This window comes from Pipistrellus hanaki (assembly GCF_964339955.1).
Source record: "Pipistrellus hanaki genome assembly, chromosome: 16".
Taxonomy (NCBI): domain Eukaryota; kingdom Metazoa; phylum Chordata; class Mammalia; order Chiroptera; family Vespertilionidae; genus Pipistrellus; species Pipistrellus hanaki.
This window is the reverse complement of record NC_140518.1, coordinates 27,126,358-27,149,585: the sequence shown is the minus strand read 5'-3', so window position 1 is coordinate 27,149,585 and position 23,228 is coordinate 27,126,358. Positions and strand designations below refer to the sequence as shown.

General features: G+C 52.4%; 1 protein-coding gene across 3 annotated transcripts in view; it reads left to right on the top strand.

Moving 5' to 3' along the window:
* Positions 1 to 23,228, top strand: part of MYO1D (myosin ID) — a 259,333-nt gene that overhangs the window by 223,863 nt on the left and 12,242 nt on the right. The window contains exon 22 of one of the 3 annotated variants that reach the window (XM_084862734.1): positions 16,776 to 16,920. The exons of the other annotated variants lie outside the window; for them this stretch is intronic. Coding sequence (XP_084718860.1) covers positions 16,776 to 16,905 — 130 coding nt within the window. The 3' untranslated portion in view covers positions 16,906 to 16,920. Of the gene's footprint in view, positions 1 to 16,775; positions 16,921 to 23,228 lie in introns of those variants that run through there. 3 annotated transcript variants of the gene reach the window in all.

The window sequence follows — 23,228 nt, the reverse complement described above, 5'->3', positions numbered from 1 at the left end:
GTGGGGGGTGAAAATTAACTGTATTTCATTCACTCGACTCCATTTCTTCTTATGCCTCCCCAACCCTCCCTCCCTCCCTCTCCCCCAACCCCTCCCCCCCCCCCAAGCTGGTTGAACAAGACAAAAACATGTGCCCACATCCACGGAGGAGCCGAGGAGAGAAAGGAGGGAGGATTTAGTCGGGAGTGAAAACACATCCCAAAAATGAGGAGTTAACATTAGCCCTGGAGCATGTTAGTGGAGCATCCGCAGGAAACCCCACCACCACCACCCTCTTCAGCTGTCGCCCTCACCCGTGGCCACAGATTCTCTCCGGACGCCCTGGCGAGCTTTGATGTCACACCCGTTAAGCATTGAAACCTTCCCTACCAAGCAGTGCTCCCCGAGAAATGGGCTCTTCCCTGTTCACATCAGCCCTGTGTTACCTTGCCCAGGGACGGTCCTCTTAAAAAAAAAAAAAAAAAAAAAAAAAAAAATTAAGTATTGGCTGTTGTTGTTTTTTCCTAATTATGAAAATCATGATTGCATGCTCATGGGGAAATTTTTAAAAAACATAGAAAAGTCAAAAGAAAAAAAATTAAAATCCCCTGGAACTTTGTCATGCAGAAATAAGTGAATTTCCTACTTTAGTATCTGTGACGTGATGGAAAGACGCTTGATACCTTCTTGGTTTTCTCCTCGAATATAATACACACCTGCATGCTGTCTTTTGAAAAGTAAGTTTGTTGACCCTGGCCAGTGTGGTTGAGTGGTTAGAACGTCAGTCCATCCGCCGAAGGGTTGTAGGCATGTACCTGGGTTGCAGGTTCCACCAGGACCCGTGCGGGAGGCAACCAATCAGTGTATCTCTCTCATATCCGAGTTTCTCTTTCTCTCTCCCCACCTCCCTCCTGCTTTCTCTGGAAAAGCAATGAAAGAAATATCCTCTGGTGAGGATTAACTAACGTAACTAACTTAGAAATGTTTGTCATAAAGATATGTTTAAAAACATTCTTAAATCAAAAAAAATGTTTGCTGGACATTTTGGAAGTTTTTAATTTTTTTATTATAATTTGTGCCGTGATGAGCATCCTGTGATCCATCTTTGTTGGCGCTTCCCATTACTTCCTTGGCATGAACTCCAAATAGGGGCGGGGGAAACCCCGAGTAGCACACGGAAAAGCGGTTGTGAAAGCCAGGGTAGCAGGAAGCGTGGCGCATGGAGACCTGCGCTCACTGGAGGGGTGGGCAGGAAGCCCGGGAGGGAGGGAGGGAGGGAGGGAGGAAGGGAGGGAGGGAGGGGCAGGAACCGGAGCAGGGGAGCAGATCACAGAGGCGCCAGCAAGCATTTGGTCTCACACACACACACACACACACACACACACACGCACACACCAGCCCCCAGGGCAGTAGGAACTCAAGGAGGGTTTTAAACTGGAGACCAGATTTGTAACTTATGTATTTACCTTTTACTAAGGTCTTTCTAGCTCAGCTTGAAGAGTGGGGGCGGGGGGCGGGGAAACCAGAGGTCGCTGTTAGCAGCCGTTGAGGGGAGATGCAGTGAAGAGTGAGGTGGCAGTGAGGATGAAAGGATGAAGAGATTTACAGGGAAAACCACAGGACTTGCTGATGGATGCTGCATCGAGGGAGAGGAAAGGCCGCTCAGGGAGGACCTGCAGGCTTCTGGCCGAGGCGGGGCTGGACAGCACCCCCAGCTGCCTCCCAGCCAAGCGGAGATGTGCCGGGGTGGTCTGAATCTAAGGTTTGGGGTTCGAGTGGACTGGAGATACGGAGTTAGTTACCAGCAGGTAGGAAGTTCCTGAAGTTATGGAGGTGGAAGGAAGAGGAAGGGACAAGAAGATGATTAAAAAGTAGGAAGACAAGCGCTGGGCTGGTTTTCTCAGTGGTTACAGCATCGGCCTGCAGGACGAAGGGTCTCCGGTTCGGTTTTTGGTCAAGGCCACAAACCTCGGTTGCAGGTTCCATCCCCGGTCCCAATTGGGGTACACGCAGGAGACAACCAATCGATGTGTATCTCCCCCTCTCCCCCCTCCGTGCCCCCTCCTTCCCGTCTACTCTCTCTTTAAAAAAATCAGTAGAATGAGTATCCTGGGGTGAGGTTTAAAAACCAAAGTAGGAAGACAGAACATGCTGTACCACAGAGTGTGTTCTACAGCCACCAGGGAGGTCAGGGAACAAAAACCAAGGCAAATAGCCGACGACGGACTGACTCTGTGCCTTTGAAAACCCGGGAAGCCGGGTGCAGTAACAAAGTCTGGCTTCTTAAAGCGGCTACGTCTCATTCATTTTGTAACCTCTCAGCAAGAACACCTTGGTGTAGAGAAAGCTACATGGGATGGCTGTTCAGCCAGCACTGGGAGCGGAGGGCTTCGGCTCTCCTGCAGCAAAACGGGTGCATCCCCCTCTTGGCACTCCTGACACCTGCGTCAGGTTCTCAGTGAGCTGCCTACCTGACGCCAGCTCTCAGCAGCTTTTAAGATTCCCCACGTGTGCTTCTCAGCTTAATCCGGACGCCCCGCTTATGGGAACCTCTCGGAAGGCCACAGGCCACCATGAGATGCCGGCCTGACACCGTTTCTCCTGCCACGGTCTCTCGATTTCTGGATTCGTGTGACGGCGTAGGCGCCATCTGTCACAGATGTAAGCTTGTGGGGAGGCTCAGAAGAAGGCAGATCCTCTCTGGCTGGGAGACGGAGATCAGAGGAATCACAGAAGGATGTGCATTTCTATCATTCCTCTGTCTCCGGCTTCTCCCCACTCACCACGGGCGTGGCCGGTGGCATCCTCGGTCCCCACATCAGAACCGGGACGGGGCATTCCAGGGCCTGAGCTGCTCTCCTCTTGCAGGAGCCCGTGGGTCAGCCGCTTGGTACTGTGATTTGCAGCCAATACGACCAAATTTCCGCTCAAAGGGCAGTGGCCTCTGAGACGGTACCCTCATGCGATTCCCATTAAGACTGGGTTGTTGCTGCTCGGTAAACAAATTAGGAAAGACATCTGGCGCTTTGTCCTTCAGAGGCTTCCCTGTTACGTCTCCGTGTTCCAGCATTATTGTCTGCGTGTATTTGGACTTCACTTTCCTGGCTGATCATGCCTGTAAGGTGTTGGGGTGATCTAGCCAGACCATCTCTGCACGCCCTCGTCATGTATGTCCAGGGCCTTGCTGAGCGAGCAGTGCAGTGGTGGGTTCTGCGGGGCCAGGCTTAGGAAACTGAGTTTCTAAGTTCTGAGCTGGTCCCCACCCTTTGTTGTTGTTGTTTTGATTTGTGTTGCTGTTGGTTTTATTTTGTTTTTAAGGAAAAACAATGGCCTTTGTAGAGCGTTTTTTCAACAACATTCTTCTTTTAAAAATATATATTTTATTGATTTTTTTACAGAGAGGAAGAGAGAGGGATAGTTAGAAACATCTATCAGCTGCCTCCTGCACACCCCCCACTGGGGATGTGCCCGCAACCAAGGCACATGTCCCGGACCGGAATCGAACCTGGGACCCTTCAATGCACTGAGCCAAACTGGTTCCGGCCCAACAACATTCTTATTTGCCTTCCTCAAGGTGGTTCAGCGTTGCAGAGTGAGCTTACTGTCTGATCAGAACTCTTTCAGATGAAATGACCCGCTTAAACCCAAAACTGAATGTCCTGGAAGGAGCTCGGAGTTGTAGGACGCCGGAGACTTACGGGCTAGAACCAAGGATTTGATCAGAATCAAGACCCACTTTCTTCCCCCAGCCCCGCTCTCTTCTCCACTTCCCCGATCAGCCTGCTCCAGGCTCTGCGCTGGGAAAATCGCCCCCGGGCAGCTCCAGGCTCGCATTGTGCCGGGATAGCAACCTGGAGAAGAGAGAAACCTTTCGTACTTCAAAACCGATGGATCCCAAGGACAAGCTCTGATTCGCTCACATGCCCTCCATCCAGGCTAAAGCTCAAAGGCCAGGGAACAGGGTCCAGATGCCATGCCTGTCCCTGAGTGTGGGAGTGTGGCCCTTTGATGGGCAGCAGGGGCCGTGGTTGGAGGGGGGTGGATCCGCTCTCCAAACGGACTGACCGCAGAGCACTGAAGAAGGGGGCAGGCAGCCGAAACCAGTTTGGTTCAGTGGATAGAGCATCGGTCTGGGGACTGAAGGGTCCCAGGTTCGATTCCGGTCAAAGGCATGTACATTGGTTGCAGGGACATCCCCAGTAGGGGGTGTGCAGGAGGCAGCTGATCGATGCTTCTATCTCATCGATGTTTCTAACTCTCTATCCTTCTCCCTTCTTCTCTGTAAGAAATCAATAAAATATATTTTTTAAAAAGAAGAAGAAGGGGGCAGGCAACACCAACATAGACTGTGCTCAGTATCAAGATGTTCTCTCCTCTTGAACAATCACTCTCATTATTATCCTAGCATATCCTCATGAGTCACAACAAATTATATTCTTGGAATTAGACTAACAGGCTATATTTTTTCTATCCTTCCTCCCTGCAATTTTATTTATATTTCCTTATGCTGTACATTGTATTTTTAATATATTTTATTAAATATATTAAATATATATATTTAACAATATATATATTTAATATATTTTGGTTTTGGCTGTACACTGTATTTTGAGCTATCCTTGTTTGACTTTTAAAAGTGCCCTCACGTAATCGCATTTAATCCTCACAATCATCTGAGTCCTGTGATTGCAGTAAACTTATTTCACAGGTGGAGGCACATCCACAGGCTCTGTGGCTTCCCCAAGGCCATAGACACAGCCTCGCTGGGGACGTCAGGAACGCAGATCCTCGCTCCTTTGCCAGGTCCTCTGGGTGTCGCTGCCTTAGATTCCTGTCACCTGTGTGTGTCATTTTGGTCTTGGTTTGGGCGTCGCTCTTTGTTTCTCGCTGGAGAACTGAGACTGTGCCATCTGCTTTCACTGCCAACCCCCGTGACACTCCCTCCGTGCTGTGGGTACATGAGCGTCAGTGAGTGATGCCGCCCTGTCATGGATGCAGCGTTTGGGACGCGGTTGCTTGAGGTAGACACAGCAGGCGCCCCGGGAAGACTGTGTGGCCCCTGTCTAGGTTTCAGGCTGGATGTCAGCACAAGGCCTCGCCCACAGGGATCCGCCTCGTCTCCGGAGCGCCCCGTGGACCGCTGCCAAGGCTGCGAGGCGCGTCCTTCTCTTGCTCGTCTCGCTCGCCGGGGGTTCTCACCTCCCGGCCCCTTTTCCAGCTCCTTTTCCATCTGAGAGACCATAGAAACACGTGAGCATCCTAGGCCTGAAGCCGGGCTGCAAGCAAAAGGCAGCACCCTGTCCTGACCACATCCATGCAGCGCACCTTGTAGTTCAAGGTCCCTACGTTCCTCTTTCTACAAATGAGTCAGACACCCAGGAAGACAGCATTTGTTCCTTAGGAAGGGTTCTCGTGCCCTTCCTCGGGGAGCAGCTTCAAGCTGTAAAAGGTCCTTCCCCAGGTCTGACGGGCATGCTCCTCACCCCCCTGTCCAGGCCATTCGCCCCTCGCTCAGCGACTGCTTACCTTCTGCTGCTCCCATCGTTGTCTCCACTGTGCGACCACGATGCCTCCCGGAGCCGCCCTGACTGAGCTGGGGAGCTTATCTCATGGTTCTTTTCCTCACTTCACCAGTACCCGTTCCGGTTCACCGTGAGTTTCTCTCAGAGGTGATCCAGCACTGCAAAGCTAGATAAGAACTGTTAATGATTCCAATCCAGGAGGGGTGTGTGTGTGTGTGTGTGTATTCAGAATTTCGTACTCGCTGAACCTGCTCGAAATAGTACTGTGAGCCATTTGCTCTTCTCTCTTATGGGTCCTACCATCTAAGGCTTGTTGGAACCCAATCACAAGTCTCATCAAAGGGCACACGTCCCTGTCTGTGTTCGCGCCCCATGGCTTCTGTGACACATTACCGTGAACGTGGTGGCAGAGACCACAGGAATGTTTCTCCGTTCTGAAGGCCAGCAGTCCAGAGTCAGTACCACTGATTGCGTTCTGGCCCAAGGCCAAAGGGTTGGCAGGACGGTGCTCCTTCTGGAGGCTCCAGGGGAGACTGTGCTCCGCGTGGCCTCGAGCTTCTGGGGGCTGCCAGCTCTCCTAGGCTGGTCGTCACATCACGCCAGTCTCTGCCTCTGTGATCACACTGCCTTCTCCTCTGTGTCCGGTCCCCTCCGCCTCTCTCGGAAAGGACGCCTGTGGTTGCATCCGTGGTCCACTTGGACCATCCGGCATCATCTCCCCATGGCCCGAGCCTGTGCAGGCACATCCACAGCGTCCCTTTTTTCCCCGCCGTATCAGGTTCCAGGAATTTGTGGGGCCGTTATTCAGCCTACTACCCTCCCTGTAATTCCCACACACCTGCCCCCACATTCTAGGTCAGGGTTGGTTCCTCTCCCTGTCAACTTCCTGCATCTGTGCTTGTGATTTCTACCTTCTGGCTTCCGGCCACCTGTAGTGGCAACAGGGTCCGTGGTGTCTTACCACCAGCTCTCCAGCTGGCAGAGGAGGTCCGACCCCTCTGATCAGGCTACCATTTCTACAAACCATTGCCGGTGGGACAGGAGAGGTGTGAGCCGTATGCAGGGTCGATCTGAGTGCACCAATTCCATTGCTGCAAGAATCAAGCGGTGCTGCTTTTGCTTAGCTCTGACTAGGACAGGAATCGCCTTGTCTCTGCCTGTCTGTCGGGCTCTCTCCAGGACGTAAAAGCCATGAGGACAGAGAGCAGGTCTTTGGTGTAGAGTCCGCTATGCCTGGCAGGGTCTCTCTCCATGGACTCAACACACAGTTACCCTTCATCCCTGCGCACACCCCCCGGGGCACACACGGACCCTCCCTGCTGTGGTCGGCCACCACCAGCATCCAGGATGGATTGGGCAGCACCGGGCACGGCCTCAGGTGCCGCTGGGCAAAGAGGTGAATCCTGTGCCAAATACGGTGTCGCAGTTATGAGAGGCCTGTGTTGTTATCCTACACACCATGGACGCCACTGCCAGAGCGACCACTTGATGACGAGGCTGGGGAGAGACACCCATTGTGCAGAGAATGAGAAGCGGTTGCAGAGACCAGCAGAGGGGCTGTGTGGCGCTGCTGATAATGGCCGCTCTTGGCATTAGTTCCTATCTGCTTCCAGCAGAAGGTGGGGTGGGGTGAAGGGACATTAGTGGAAATGGCATGTGATTGAAAATTTCCTCTCCACTGTAAGAAGAATTCTCTTGAAAGGAAAGGAAAAACAGTTCCAGATGGTCAATGGGAGCTTTTTCTTGGTTGGAAACCTATGCTTTCTCCCTGTCAAGAATAACCAGGCCTTGAAAACAGGGGTCCAAACTTAGCCACCCACAAAAAAAAAGCTGCTACATGAAGAAGAATGACCAGGCTACAGATGAACAGTCCCGGTGCTTTTCAGTGACCCAGCTGGAATTTTCCCTTGTCATTTTTGTATTTATCTCAGACACAGACACCGTCTGGGAGTCTGCAGTGCCGCATCTTCATACCTACGTGCACAATTGAAGAGGATTCTTTTCAAACTTGTAACAAAGGACTTTGCTTGAATAGATTTTATGATAAAATAGGAAGTCTGGAGATGATTCGGAGGAAAAGAGTTTGATATAGGAGGGGGGGGAAAGACTATAAAGGAGGCAAAAACAAAACAACACATGGAGAGAGTTCTTAGTGGGTCTGGAACATTGTTCAACAAATATTCACAAAGCACCTACTGTGTGCTGGGGCAGACACTGAGCCAGGAAACAGGGAGGCAATGAATGGTGAATAAGACCCAGACCCGACCCAGGAGTTTCCAGTCCAGCGGGGGACGGGGTGAGCAAGTAGGCGATTACAATCCGCTGTGTTAAGTGCATCCAGGGGACAGTTAACCTGCCTCAGGGGATCAAAGGCTCCTGAAAGTAATGTCGCTGTTGAGACTCAAATGACAAACAGCAGTGGGTCTGGAAAAGGGACCAAGAGTCTTCCAGGTGGGAACTGCATGAAAAAGGCCTGAAGATGACAGCACGGTGGTAGGTGGGTGTATGCGGATGAACCAAGAGACTTAACAGCCGAATGGCCTAGAGCGGGGGTGGGGAACGTGTGGCCCGAGGGCCATATCAGGCCTACAAAACCATTGGGTCTGGCCCTGCCAAAACCCAATCGGGTTGAGTTCATTAAACATTTGACCAAATAGAGCAAGCTAATTTTTTTTAATACATTTATTGATTTTTTACAGAGAGGAAGGGAGAGGGATAGAGAGTTAGAAACATCGATGAGAGAGAAACATCGATCAGCTGCCTGCACACCTCCTACTAGAGATGTGCCCGAAACCAAGGTACGTGCCCTTGACCAGAATCAAACCTGGGACTCTTCAGTCTGCAGGCCAACGCTCCATCCACTGAGTCAAACCGGTTAAGGCATAAGCTAATTTTTTTTTAAGTTGATAATTTTGTATGACCCTCAAATGATGTTATAAATATCCAAATGGCTCTGGGTAGAAATGGATGAATGGATGAGTGAATGAATGAATGAATGTTCCCCACCCCTGCCCTAGAGAGACAGACAGGGAAGCGTGTGGACAGAAAGGATGGCAGGGGAGCATGGGTGGCCTGGGCCCCATCCAGTCGTGCCCTGGCTGAGTAACCATTTCCTGTACCTTTCAGCCGTTGTCACTGAAGGTGGGTCCCCAGCAGCCAGCAGGCCCCCTCCTCCTCTCTGCTTTTTCCCAGGAGACAGAGAGCGGGCTCCTTACTCAGACTGGAGAGCTAGGGGGAGGGCCTTCGGGAAGCTGTCCAGACCAGAGCCCACCACACTGTCTCTGAGAGTTCTGATAGCAGACCCTTGGCGGGTCTGGGCCTGAGAAATGTGGGTCCTGGATGTTGAAATACATCTTCCTTTCTAGCAGGGTGCTGGCTTCCTCCCCACCCAGGAGCAGGCTCTCTGATGCACAGCTCCGAGGTTACCCCTTAGATTCGGGGGGAGAGGAAAAAGGTGCTTGAGATCACCTGAAAAAAAAACACAAGGAATTTTAGAAATTGCCTGACAAGAAATATCAAGTGCTACTGACTGGAAATCAAACCACCGCAGCTGCTTCCCACAGCTGCCGACCACGTGGTGAGGGCATTGGAAGCAGCTAAAGTAAATGAGGCTAAAAATAGCCACGAATGTAGAACTCCTCAGAAGCAGGGTCCCTGAGTGAGGTGGCCTCAGAGACCCACCTGGGGGACGTTGGGACAGGGGGGTGTCTTACAGCCACTGGATCAGTGGTCAGATGACTGTTACCTGAGGGGCCGACGAAACAGCACCAGGAGCCTGCCGTTCCCCATTCATACTGATTGAGCCTCGCGTGGGTACCCATTTTACAGATAGTGAAAGGGAGGGGGAAAAAGCATGTTGGCACCTGAACTCTCAGACTGAGAATCCCTAATCTCGCTATCATCTAAGTGCAATTGATTTCTCAAGGAAAAAAAGTTAGAAATAAGAAACTTCATTGTTTCCGTCCTATGCCTGAGCTGAAGCGTTTGTGACGCTCTGCTGAGAAGCGACCCTTTTTTTAGTTGTGAAACTGAGGCGGGGACTTTCTCACCGAGAAGAAAAGTAAATTTGCGTCAGAAGGAAGCATGCCCCACCAGAGACAAAAGCAAAAGGATGTGTGTGTGTTTTGTTTTGTTTTTTCATGATGGGAAATTCAAAAAGATATATATACACACACTCATTTCGTGCCAAAGAAAACAGATGTGCTTTTCCACACTTAGAAAAGCATCAGCAGCATCTCCCCTGCATCTTCCTGGTAAGAGGTAGTCCATGCGTCTCTGGCGCTGGGAGCTCTGCAGTCATTGTCCGCATCGCACACGCTCACATCGCACCGGAGCTCCACGCACTCTGCTGGCACAGCTCTCTGCTCTGGGGCCTTTTTTTTTTTTAATCTCCACAAAATCTGTGGGTGGCAGCTGTTGCTCACGTTCCACGACTGAGGAAACTGAGGCTCAGAGAGGTGTACCGCCTGCCGGTGGAGAAGTCAGGGTTCGCCCTCGCCGGCCTCCTGGTCTCGCTCCAAAAGTGGCGCGCTTGGGGCAGCCCTGTCTCAGTGTCTCGTTGGGTCACAGCAGACCGCTTGGACTTACCGGGCTGGTTTACAATCTTCTGCGCTTCCTGTGGAAGACGCTTCTGTTTCTCATTTGCATTTTGCTCTCTCGTTCTTGGTGGCATTCGGTTCTTCTTCCCTCTCCCTTCCCCTCATGAACTAGATGAATGGACGCTGAACCGGAAACCCGAAGCTGAGGCGAGAGTTTCGCTTCCCCCACTGGCTGCCTAAGTGATCCTGCACAGTTCACAACCCCCTCCGGCCCAGTTCCTTATCTGGCAGAGAAAGTGTAGGGCTGGAAGGAAGGTCCACTCCTGTGCTGAGCATCTTCCTTTCCCTCCCATCGCTTTTCCTTCATTCTCTTCCCGGCCACTAGCAGGCCCTCGGGCCAGCCCTCCCTCCCCCTTGTCGCTAGGCATCTTTCTTGTCTGTAGGCAGGGATGTGGTAGACGAGGGCACTGTTAACTAAGAAGCTGGGGGACAGGAATGCACAGGCAACCCAGGATCAACCTATGAACCAGGAGGTCACGGTTCAATTCCCGGTCAGGGCACGTGTCCAGGTTGCGGGCTCGATCCCCAGTGTGGGGTATGCAGGAGGCAGCTAATCAGTGATTCTCTCTCATCATTGCTGTTTCTCTCTCCCCTTCTCCCTAAAATACAATATATTAATTTTTTTATTATATTTTATTGATTTTTTACAGAGAGGAAGAGAAGGATAGAGAGTTAGAAACATCAATGAGAGAGAATCATCGAGCTGCCTCTTGCACACCCCCTACTGAGGATGTGCCCGCAACTAAGGTATATGCCCCTGACCAGAATCGAACCAGGACCCTTGAGTCCACAGGCCAATGCTCTATCCACTGAGCCAAACCAGTTTCAGCAATTTTTTTTTTTTTTAATGCACAGGCAGAGCTGGCCTCAAAAGTGTAGCATAAATTGGTCTTGACTTTGGGACCTCTTTCCCTGCAGGTTTTTATTGGTCTCCCTATCACCAGTGACCTCATACCACCCCTTAGTTTCTTACCCCCACCCCCTTTGTACTAGGTCATCCCACCTGTCCCTCCCGACCTGAGCATCACAAGTTACTGGCTCCATCTCCCTTTCCTTCAGGACTCTGCTGTGTGTTTGGGAACGTAGTCTTCCTATGACGTTCACCAAGCATCCCTTCCAAGCATTAGAATGTTTTAACTCAGTGGTCGGCAAACTGTGGCTCATTGCTAGACTAAATGTTATCGTGTGGTTGGAAGCTGTGAGGATTAGGCAGTTGTGGCATATTGTGTGCAAAGAGGTAAAGGGTAGTATATGACAGTGGTCGGCAAACTCATTATTCAATAAAGCAGCAAACTGTGGCTCGAGAGCCGAAGTTTGCCGACCACTCTTTTAATTCGTCTGACCACAGGGACCCAACTTGGTCTAAAGCTTTCTAAGTTCAGCGGTTTCTGCTCATGACCAGGAGATGATGGCCTCAGGATGGGAGTGGGAGTGACGATAATTTACTTGGTACTTTTATCATTTTTAGTTATTAATAATTTTTCCTATAACCACAGGACATAAATCTGTTTGCTCCTGGAGGACATGTACGTTTGATTAGACGTGACAGTTTGGAATATCTCAGGGAGCTGAGATGTGGAGCATCCAGGTTGGCCCGTGATGGTTCCATGAACCATATCTCAGCAAATTAATGTTTTCCCCAATCATTTGAAATTACTGGTCGTTAATTCCTCTAGTTTCTGCATATAAATATTCCTTAAGGCTCTGGGTACTGATACAGGAGCAACGTCTATGAGCCCCTGAAAACCCTCCTCCTCTCACTGCCCCCGCCTCCTTTTCAGTTTGTTGGTGATGGCGTGGGCATTTGGGGGTGTGTACCACACACAGCCTCTGAGGAGGGCTGCTCTAAGGCTCACCCTCACAACACTCGTTTTAGGCTCCAGAGCGATGTGCGTCGCTGGGCCTTCTCAGCCCTATTTTGGGTGTGTTTCTAGGGAGTGGGCTGGTTGTCATGGTGTTGGAAGGACTTCTCCGGTGTCAGGGTGCACTAATACTGGAGGGAGGCACGGCCATCTGTCCCTAAGGAGGTGCTTGGGAAAGAAGTGGACGGTCTTCTCGCCAGGGTGTGTTAGATGTCCCCCCACGTGAAGCAGCACTCGGTCTCGGTTCTGGAATTCTAAGCTTCCCGAATTGAGGTTCGGTCTTTTCGGGGAGCCTATGGGAAGAAAGTGCTTTGCTGATGGAAGGGGCTGATTCCCTGCCCCCGTGTTCTCAGTGTCTTCGTGCTGCTGCTGCCATTCCCTACTCATCCCCCACCCCCTGCCTTTCCACCGACAAGGAAGATGAACTTGGAATACGGGCAGGGGAGAATCTGGGTGCAGGACCGATAGCAGTTGGCATGTAGTATTTTTTGTTCCTAGTTGTTCTGTCCCTGGCTGAGGCGAGGCCTGGTTGAAAGGAATCCTGACATACCAGAGCGGTGTCCCCGGTCCTCCCAGAGCACTAGGGACGGTCTAGAGAGAAAGGCCCAGTTCTTCGGGTCCAGAAACAGCAGTGGGGGCACACATGGGACCCCCTCGGATTTCTGGGAATCCCGCAGCTCTCCACAGCAGCGGAGAGCGGCACAGGCGAGAGCCAGCCCACACCACCCTGTCACACGCCTGTTATTCATCAACGGGCCTCTGTGTTCTTGGGAACATGACGCCGCAGACCCGCACGGGATGTGTCACAAAGGGGAGGCTCTGCCGCCTGTGGGGTACAAAGGCGTGTGTGCATGCCCACCTTTGGCTGTTCTCCGAGTTTTCACACACTTCCCCAGCCTTGTTGGGCCTCACAGCGAGGCATCTGTGCTAATAGGATGCTGCTGGGCTCCGTCCGGATTGCACTCAGCAGCCTGGGAAGGCTCTCTGCAGAGGCGGGATGTGGCGCATGCATCAGCGCAGCAGCTACAGATGAGTGAGGAGAGCAGTTTCACCAGCATTTCCCTGCTTGTGCTAGAGTACCATGTGGGTGATAATACCACAGCGTTGGGCTTTAAGCACAAAAAAAAGGGCGGGGGGGGGGGAAGGTGCACAGATTGATTTTCTTTTTCTGGAGCAGGAATCTGAGCAGGAAAATTGTCACAAGGGGCAACCTCCTGCAGCGGGGTTCATGCAGCCTGTCTCCGGGGTTCCCACTAATCCTGTCCCACATGCCTGTGGGGGTAGCCCTTCCCCTCCGTTTCCCTTTAACCGTTTCTGGATGATATAGAGCCCTAATTCTAAAAGAAACAAAGGCTAGTTCCCCGAGTACTCCATGTCTTTACGGTTTTGTCTTATAAACTAGTCAGATGCCCTCAGCTGATCCGAATCCCTATCCCCCTTCTCTCTCAGCAACCCGGGAGCTCATCAGGACGCCCAATCATCGCCTTCTCTAGAAGGAGGAGACAGCTGGGAGGGGGGAGGGCGGAGGGGGCACTAGGAGCGATGCTGGGAAAACCAGGGTCTTCCAGGAGCCAGTCCGGCCCGGCCCCGCGGTGGGCACGCGTGTGTGTGAGCCCATTTTCCACCCGCCGTCACCCCCTTCTCCCTCCTCCCGCAGCACCCCGCGGGCCGGTGCGGCGGAGGCATTTAATGTCAGATGGAATCGCTAATGCCGCGTTGCCATGGCGACCCCGGAGCGGCGGCGCTAAAAGCCGCTGCTCCCTCCGCCGGCGCCGCCTCCCCCGCCGCAGCCCACCCCGCGCGGGTGCACATTCTCTTTGTCTCCTTGGTTCTCTCCACCCGCCCTCCTCGCCTTTGTCGCCCCGGCTGGGTCCCCCAGGGCAGCGGCCCTCCCCAAGCTGCCCGCCCGAGGTCCAGGTGCCCAGAAGCCCCGGCGAGCTGGCCCCAGCCCTGGGCGAGGATTCCCACACCTGCCCTGTCAGGGAGGTCCCACCCACTTGTCATTCTTGGGCCCCATAATGCCTTCCTTGAAACCAGTATTTTAAAAAGAGAATTAAGAGAGCAGGAACTGCTGTTCTTCCCTCCTCTGGTGCTCCGCCCCGAGCTGTCAGTCGCTCTGGCTCCGTCACCCCGGGCTGGCGGTGCTGCCCGCCTCGCCCACCGCCGCTGCCCCAGAGCGACAGGGAGCTGTCAGTCCTGGACACTCACCTCATCCGGGCGGGGGAGCCTCGCCCACAGCAGCGCCTCATCCAGGTGGGATTGCTGCCCCAGACCAGAGTTCCCAGGCCTCCGGGCCTTGAACTCTTTTCACGGGGGTGGGGGTGCTGTGTGAGCATATGTGCTGCTGGTAGCATTCGCCATGCCCTGGCAGTGAAGGGTGCTGGGGCCACAATAGTGACCCCTCCAAGCCCCAACCCGCTCTGCAGCTTTGCCCTGGGCAGCCTAGCAGCTCTGACGGCACTGGTTTAGAATGTGCTAGCTGCCGAAACCGGTTTGGCTCAGTGGTAGAGCGTCGGTCTGCGGACTGAAAGGTCCCGGGTTCGATTCCGGTCAAGGGCATGTACGTTGGTTGCGGGCACATCCCCAGTAGGGGGTGTGCAAGAGGCAGCTGGTCGATGTTTCTCTCTCATTGACATTTCTAGCTCTCTGTCTCTCTCCCTTCCTCTTTGTAAAAATCAATAAAATATATTTTTTTTTAAAAAAAGAAAGAAAAAGAATGTTCTAGCTCACATGTGTCAAACACAAGGCCCGCGGGCCAAATCCAGGCCACCAGGCCTTGCAATGTGGCCCGCACCACGCTGTCATCACTGCACTCCGCTGTCAGTTTATGACATTGTCAGTTTATGACTGTTCAGTAAACCATTCGGCTGGCGATTTAGGCTGGATTTTAGATTTTGGCCCCTTCTCTGATTGAGTTCGACACCCCTATTCTAGCTGGTGCCCTCTTCCTTGGAAAAAAAGAAAGATTTGTGCCATTCGTATTCGCATGTCTATACAAAGGGGTATGCGATGGTCTCATTCTATTTAAAAAATAAAATGTAACATTGTCTAGACACCAATTCTGTCTAGCACAGTTAGACATTTGGTTTAATGGTGTATCTTAAAACGAACCTCTTCCATATTCTGAAGGCCACGCTTAATGTTTAAATGATAAAACACATCAACAGCCAGAAACCTTGGACCACTCTGGTGACCGTCATGAGCCAGTGGCTCTGCAGCCTCCTCCTCCGTAAAAACCATAGTCCCGTCGCTGTCGCTCCAACGTCGAAATGAGAGGCACGTGTTTAAGACGAATGAAGCCAAGGTTTTCGCTTCAGAGCCACAGCCCCTCATGTTTAGGTGTGTGCGTGTGTGTGTGTGTGTGTGTGTGTGTGTGTGTGAGTGCACTGGATCTGCAGACCATGTTCACACAGGGAAACATGGACTGATGCCCGGGAAGTGGGACTGGACTGCGTGTAGGGAGGGGAACGGGGAGGCCGGAGGAGAGGGCCGAAGGAAAACGTGCTTTCCCTGTAGGTAGCCTGCGCCTGTGGATAGCACACCAGGTGCGTTCACTACTCACTTTTAAAAATAAAATGTGATAGTCAGATGTACTATCACTTCCTCAAGAAAAGGCTCCTCAGTTTCCCCAAGAGCAGAAAAGAGCAGCGTAAGTCCCAGCCGAAATGCTGATGCTGACGCCCTGTAGGCCGGACACAGGGGTTGTTTGAGCCAGCCCACTTCAGATGGCTTCCACCCTGCTCATAGAATCTCTCTGTGCCCAAAATAAAAAAGCGGAAAGCCTGCAGGTCCGGGACCTTCCCGTGACAGTCATTTAAAACAAATACGTAACCGTCTAATCAGGGCACGAACCATTTTTCAGCCCTGCCCCGGCAGCGGTGACCTAAATATTACTCAGGTGTCTGACTCCCAGCCCAGCCGAACCCTGCGTTTGGTCTGATTGTTTTCATGCTAATGAAGCGGAGCCCGTGATGTGGGGAGGGCTCCCTGGGGGTGGCTGAATCACTGGGCGCCGTGAATCCCTTTTCTCGAGAAGGAAAGCAGGGGTGTCACGTTATTGTGGGATTATATTCCCTTTTCAGCAGACTCGCCGTGCGCCCAATCCACCTGGCTGTGCCGTTTTTAACTGAGGACGGAAAGGGAGCAGAGACAGGAGGGCTGGTGGACGTGTCCCAGCCAGTTTTGATCAAGAATGAATCTTGGGGAAATGTGACTGACTAACCCCTTCTCCAACCACAGGCTGTGGCGGTTGCCGCTGGCCCTCTGTCCCAGGTACCCGGCAGGCAGTAAATAAGGCCTGTGTTAGAGAGACAACGCGTTGAGAGCTGTAAACACACACAGCAGGGAAACCTGCCCACCGAGATATCAGAGGCAATTAACTTTCTGCTAGAAGGCGTCTGCACTCGAGGTCAAGGCAGATTTATCAAGAAGCCACGTGGGGGCACTTCACTTAGAAATCTCTTAGGGGGTGGGGGGCAAGGGGGACGGGCAAGGGAAATAAAGGCCCCTCTTGGGCTCTTAAATCAAGTTCTTGATCTCAGAAGGGAACCCTCTGTGGCAGGTGATACAGTTGAAGGGAGGATCTATCAGCAGGCAGGAGAGAACCCAACACGCATTTCCAGCCAGTGAGCACGAGCCTGAACCCCAAAAACCCTTTTCTGGGAAACTTAAAAAGTGAGCCTCGAGTGGACGGGAGCCCCACGGGTCCCCCGAGGTGTGTCCCCGCGGCGGCCGCATGCGGAGCGGCCCTGTGATGTGGGATCCGGGGCGCGCAGGGCCCGGCCGCTGCCGCCGCGGCTCCTCTCTCATTACAGGGCCAGAAATAGACGCCCGTCCCAGGAAGAGGGAAATAAGGCCGCGTGGAACGCGCTTCATCTGTTGGAATATTGTTCCGAGCCGCCTGACAAGATTACCGAGTGCTCAGCTCTGTGGCAGTGGCACTGAGTAAGAGTCTGGAAATTGATGCATTGTGTCCTCACTGAAAATAGCACATGCAACACAGCAGCAGCAGCGCCGCTAGGACGCGCGGAGAACATGTTGATAGAAAGGCCTGCTTCGCCTCCATTATTCACCAGCCTGAGAGTTGTGTAGGGGGGGAGGGGGTGTGCGGCGGGGGCCGGGGGGGGGGGGGGTCCATTGAAAAGCCTTTGTACAGTGAAGACTTCTGTCCCGCGATGGGGCAGGTTTTGGGCCCACATAGCTGAGTGCTGTGAACGTTCCAGTCCTCAAACAGGTGGCAGAAAGTGGGCAACTCGTTTCTTTTCATCTTGGGGTTCCGGGGTTGGTTTGTGAGATCGTCACTTCTGTTTTAACCTCTTTGAATTCCCCTCAGAACAAAAATCCCCAGGTACTTGCTACCTCATCAGATATTCTTCCCCGTGGGTTGCAGTTGCCTGAATGGGCAGCAGGTCTCACGAGAGTGAGGTGGAAACGTGCATAAAAAGAAGAAAGCAGAATCCTTTGTCAGCTTACATGGGATTTTCAGATGCCCCCAAACAGGGTCCTCTGGAATCCACAGGCCTTTTCACCAGTATGGCCAAGGGAGGAGGTAGAGAAAGGAAGGGTGAGAGAGACATCGATTTGTTGTCTACTTATTTCTGCATTCATTGGTCGATTTTGTATGTGCCCTGACTAGGGATCGAACCTGCAACCTTGGTATATCAGGACAACTCTCTAACCAAATGAGCTACCCAGCCAGGGCTGAGTTCGTTCTTTCTTTTTTTAATATATTTTTATTGGTTTCAGAGAGGGAGAGAGCAAAACATCAGTGATGAGAATCATTGATTGGTTGCCTCCTGCACACCCTCTACTGGGGATTGAGCCCACAACCCAGGCATGTGCCCTTGACAAGAATTGAACCTGGGACCCTTCAGTCCACAAGCCAACACTCTATCCACTGAGCCAGACCGGGTAGAGCCTGGGTTGTTTCTCAAAGGATTACTTGAGGTCAAGCAAAGAGGCCCTGACAGGCAGTGGTAAGGAGTCCTTTCAGTCCTATCACTTGTTTAACCAACATCTTAAACCTAAGGGCCTCCTTCAGTAAAGCACTCTCCTCCAGTAACAAACTCTAAATGGCACTTGCTGACTGCCAGGCACTGCACTAGCCTCTGTGCAGGGGTCTTGAGCGCTCACCAGGACGCTCTGGGGGAGACCCCTACCACTGTCCATTAGCTCATCAGGGAAACCACGCTTCTGTGGATGAAGTAATCATGCAGATCCATGCAGCTGGCCTTGAACCCTGGACTGGCTGGTTCCACATGTTCCCCACCATGCCCCATTGCCTTCTCCCTTGGTGAAGCGACATTCCTAGAAATGCAGAGAACCTGGAAGTCCCCGGCCCCGGCTCATCCCTGCTGCCAGCTGGGATGGGATGGCCCAAGCTCTGGACGACGGCTCCGGGTCTGAGAGAGTCCCTGTGTCCAGGCTTAGCAAGCAGGAAACCATAACCTGTCGATTGTTTTTGGACGCTGACCAGTTTCCCAATTCCTCCAGGTCACCGCAGTTTTAGAGAATGTGAGCTTCTATTTGCAAAGCAAGGATTAGACCTCCCTCCCCCTCCACTTGGTAATCTCATCACCGCTCCTAGGAATACTGCTTTAAAAGTTTGGGCATGTTAAGATAAATATTGCCAGAAAGAACGGTGGAGAAAGTGTAAAACAGCAGCAGAATAACATTGAATAAAAAATTAGAAATGGTGGGCCTGGCCGGCGTGGCTCAGTGGTTGAGCTGCAACCTATGGACCAGGAAGTCACAGTTTGATTCCTGGTCAGGGCCCACACCTGGGTTGCAGGCTCGGACCTCAGTGTGGGGCCTGCAGGAAGCTTCAGCTAATCAATCATTGATGTGTCTATCTCTCTGCCCCTCTCCCTTCCTCTCTGAAGTCAATAAACCAATGGGGAAAATATCCTCAGGTGAGGATTAATAAAAATAAATAAAAAATAACAGTGAAGGGTAGTAGGGGAGGGTGGGGAAAAGGGGGAGAGATCAACCAAAGGATATATATATATATATATATATATATATATGCATATAAGACTAACCAGTGGTCATGGACAACAGGGGGGTGGGAATGTGGGGATGAGGACAATTATGTTATACCATAATCAATAAAAAAAAAAATTTTAAATAACTGAAATAATAAAAATAATAACCTAGTAAATTATAGCCGAAACCAGTTTGACTCAGTGGATAGAGCGTCGGACTGCGGGCTGAAAGGTCCCAGGTTCGATTCTAGTCAAGGGCATGTACCTTGGTTGCGGGCACATCCCCAGTAGGAGGTGTGCAGGAGGCAGCTGACCGGTGTTTCTCCCTTTCTCTCTGTATTAAAATCAATAAAATATATATATATTTTTTTTTTAAATTATAAGAAAATTTTGATTAAAAGCATTTTAAACAAGGGTGCTAATGGACACACAGAAATTTTGTCTGTTAAATCGAGGACCGGAAAACTGAGGGTTTACTGTACTCTTCCTCATGCATTCTTCTGAGGACTCTCTTCTCAGTGTGTGTCCCCAGTGTGTCCGTGTGCAGCTGTCAACCAGCTTAAATGTTCATTTCTCGGAAGGCGGGGTCTGGGATCCTGTTAGCTCCTCGACAGAGGGACCCATGGCCACACACAAATATAAGCTCAGATGTTGCCGCTTTCTTTAATCCTCACCAAGGACATGCTTAGAGAGAGGAAGGGAGAGAGTAGATAGAGACACTTCCATACTCTCCCTGACTGGGGATCAAACACACAACCCAGATATGTGCCCTGGCCTGGAGCTCACTGGCAACCTTCTGGTGCACAGGACGATACTCTACCAGCTGAGCCACTCCAGCTGCACTCAGATGCTTTTTTTTTTTTTAAATATATATATTTTTAATTGATTTCAGAGGAAGGGAGAGAGAGATAGAAACATCAACGATGAGAGAGAATCATTGATTGGCTGCCTCCTGCACACCCCACACTGGGAATTGAGCCATAGGTCAACGCTCAACCACTGAGCCACGCCATCTGGGCTCAGATGCTTCTAGATAACGATGAGACGAATAGGCAAAGAACGGTGTTGCTGACAAACCACCAGAAATCATCTGTTCGCAAGACCACGTGGGTCTTGCTACATGCTCAGTCCGGTCTCAGCACCTCCATTAATGCCGAGAACAGAAAATAAACACCGATGTTCACAGATGGCGCTAACTCTGGAGGTGCTGTTCGCAGAAGTGTCAAGGGAGGAGAAATAGAGATGTAAGCAGGAAACAGCAAAGATGTGAAAAACAGAGGCTCAACATAGAAAAGGAGAAAAAGTCTCTCCAACACTTTTTTGTGTGATAAAATAAACCTGAAGACACACTAGAGCAGAAAGCACGGAGGTGAGAAGCTAAAGAGAGAGACGGAAGGCGGAGCTGTGAGGGGAGAGGGGCGGCTGTGAGTGGCTCAGAGGACAGAGGCTCCGGGTGCGAGAGGAAGGGATCCACCACCGGCCCTGTGTGCAGCCTGCCCACAGCTGCCGTCCATGTGTTCTGTGATGGGGGTGTGGTTTGGTTCGCGTTGTCTTGTTGCTTGTTTTTTGTCCTGTTCTCATACTTGAGGTGGTGTTCCTTTAGTTTGGGTTTTGAAGGGCTCCATTATCCCCGGCGTAAAGCATTCATTTGGACGTTTTGGGAGGGACAGAGGAATGTAGCCTTAAAGCGCCCAGAGTCCAAATATAAAAAGCTAAATGGAGCATTCTCACCGCCTTGGTCTCTGATGTCGGCGGAGGGGAAAGAAATCAGAGACCAGGCAGCAGTCTTGAGGCCATGAGGGTGAACACACACCGCCCCCCCCCCCCAAGGCCTCTTGGGGAGGGCTGCAGACACACAGAGCAGGAGCCCTCAGACTGACAGAGACAGAACCAGCAGTCCCCCTCGGGGCTTCAGCTGGAGAACCGAGATGCCAGCCTGCGCGGGGAAATAGTCACGGCGTGCACAGAGCCTCCCAGCACCAGGGGAGCGGCTGTTCTCTGCCAGCCCGGGCTCAGCCAGGCCTGGGCACGGCAGTGGTGTCTCCTGGCCGAGGAGTAAAGAAGCGAATACCGCCAAAACCGGTTTGGCTCAGCGGTAGAGCGTTGGTCTGCGGACTGAAAGGTCCCAGTTTCAATTCCGGTCAGGGGCATGTACATTGGTTGCGGGCACATCCCCGGTGGGAGGTGTGCAAGAGGCAGCTGGTCAGTGTTTCTCTGTCATCGACGTTTCTAGCTCTCTATCTCTTTCCCTTCCTCTCTGTAAAAAATCAATAAAAATATATTTAAAAAAAAAAAAAAAAAGCGAATACCCAGGAAGAGAATTCGACGAGTGGTGACCACGCATGGACGTGGCGGGAGGGGTCAGAAGGCACAAACCTTAGCGTCGTTACAGATCCCAAATGCCCTCCTCTCCGAGAACTGAAGTGCCCCCACGCTGCAGGGCGACGCCCTGCGGCAGAGCTAGAAAAGCACCCCAACCAGGGACTGAATAGAACGGGAGGTTCAACACGTCGCTCAAGCGACAGACACGGGGGGCCCAGACCCCCGCTCACCACCCTCCCGCTGAGCGCCACACGAGCTTCCTCAGCACCTGTGCCCCCACCCATCGCGTGGGCACGAGGACAGCGCTATCACACTCGGTGACGCCTGTGAGCCGTTCAGTACATGCCCAGTCCATGGTGGGTTCTCCATGGAGGGGCGGTGATGGTCTTCAACCTCCCCTCCCCCTTCCAAGACCCTTTCCGCTATGCCAGGTGCTGCTGAGGGGCACCGGCCACAGCCAGCAGACAGGGAGAGGGTCATCAGAAATAGCCGCCCAGGTTACCCAGGATACCACTGAGAACTTCACATGGAGCCGGCGTCTGCTCATCGCCATGCCGCCTCAGAACCAGAGGTGGCATGTTCATGGATGTAATTCCCCACGTTCCCATCAGCCCACACGTTAGTCATCCTAGCCCCGTGTTCCCATGTTCCCTGGGAGCTTCAGAAGGTGGACGTGTGGGTGCATCGGTGGGACTACTCTTGTCTTTGCAAATCTCACACAGGTGACTTAGTTTTTACTTTCTGGAGAACTCCTCTTTGATAAAGAAGATAATTCTCGCCCTAGCCAGCGTGGCTCAATGGATAGAGTATCGGCCTGCTGACTGAAGGGTTCCGGGCTCCGTTCCGCCCAAGGGCACATGCCTTGGTTGCAGGCTCGATCCCCAGGGCTGCACGCAGGAGGCAATCAGTCGATGTGTCTCGCTCACATCGCTGTTTCTCTCTCTGTCTCTCGGATGAGGATTAACATAAAAATGAGAAGAGGGCCACAGATGAACGAACACCCAGCCCAGCCGGGGGAGGCGGAGGCGGGGGCTCTCCAGAGCTCTGGGAATGAGTAACGGGATTCTGGCAGCGGAGTGACAGTTCTTTTTGTGCCTTTAAAGGCTCTCTCTGGTGACAATGTGGAGGACCGTCTGAGGCGGGTGTGGGGCCACCGAAGGCAGAGGAGACAGCCAGGAGCTGCATCAGTCACAGGGAGGGGGAGGGCCTGGGCTGTGGCCAGGATTGAGAAGGTGAATCAGCAGATGGTGGTGCCGGGTGTGGGCAGTGGAGGGGGAGGAAGGGCTCGCTGACCGGGCTTCGGGGCCTCCGTGACTGGGTGGGTGGCACCCTTCCACTGAGACGGACTCGGCGGGAAGAGGGAGCCGCTGGGGGAAGGGGCCGAGGGATGAGCTCAGTGTTGGACACACGAGGACTCAGCTGTCTGAGGGAGGGCAGGGCTTTGTCCAGTTCGTGGCTGAAAGCACGGGCTGGGCCTCACGCTAGGACAAGGTCGCCGATGGGGTCACTGAAACCACAGGCATGGGTGACCGAACAGTATGTGAAGGAGAAAACAAACAGAAATACCCCTGCAGCCCTGGCTGGTTTGGCTCAGTGTCTAGAGCACATGTGTCAAACACAAGGCCCGCGGGCCAAATCCAGCCCGCCAGGCCTTGCAATGTGGCCCGCACCGCACTGTCATCACTGCACTCCGCTGTCAGTTTATGACATTGTCAGTTTATGACTGTTCAGTAAACCATTCGGCCCGCGATTTAGGCTGGATTTTAGATTTTGGCCCCTTCTCTGATTGAGTTCGACACCCCTAGTCTAGAGCATCAGCCTGTGGACTAAAGGGTCCCAGGTTCAATTCCTGTCAAGGTCACATGCCTAGTTGTGGGCTGGATCCCCAGGAGGGGGCATGCAGGAGACTGCCGATCAATGATTCTCTTGCATGATTGATGTTTCTCTCCCCCTCTCCCTTCC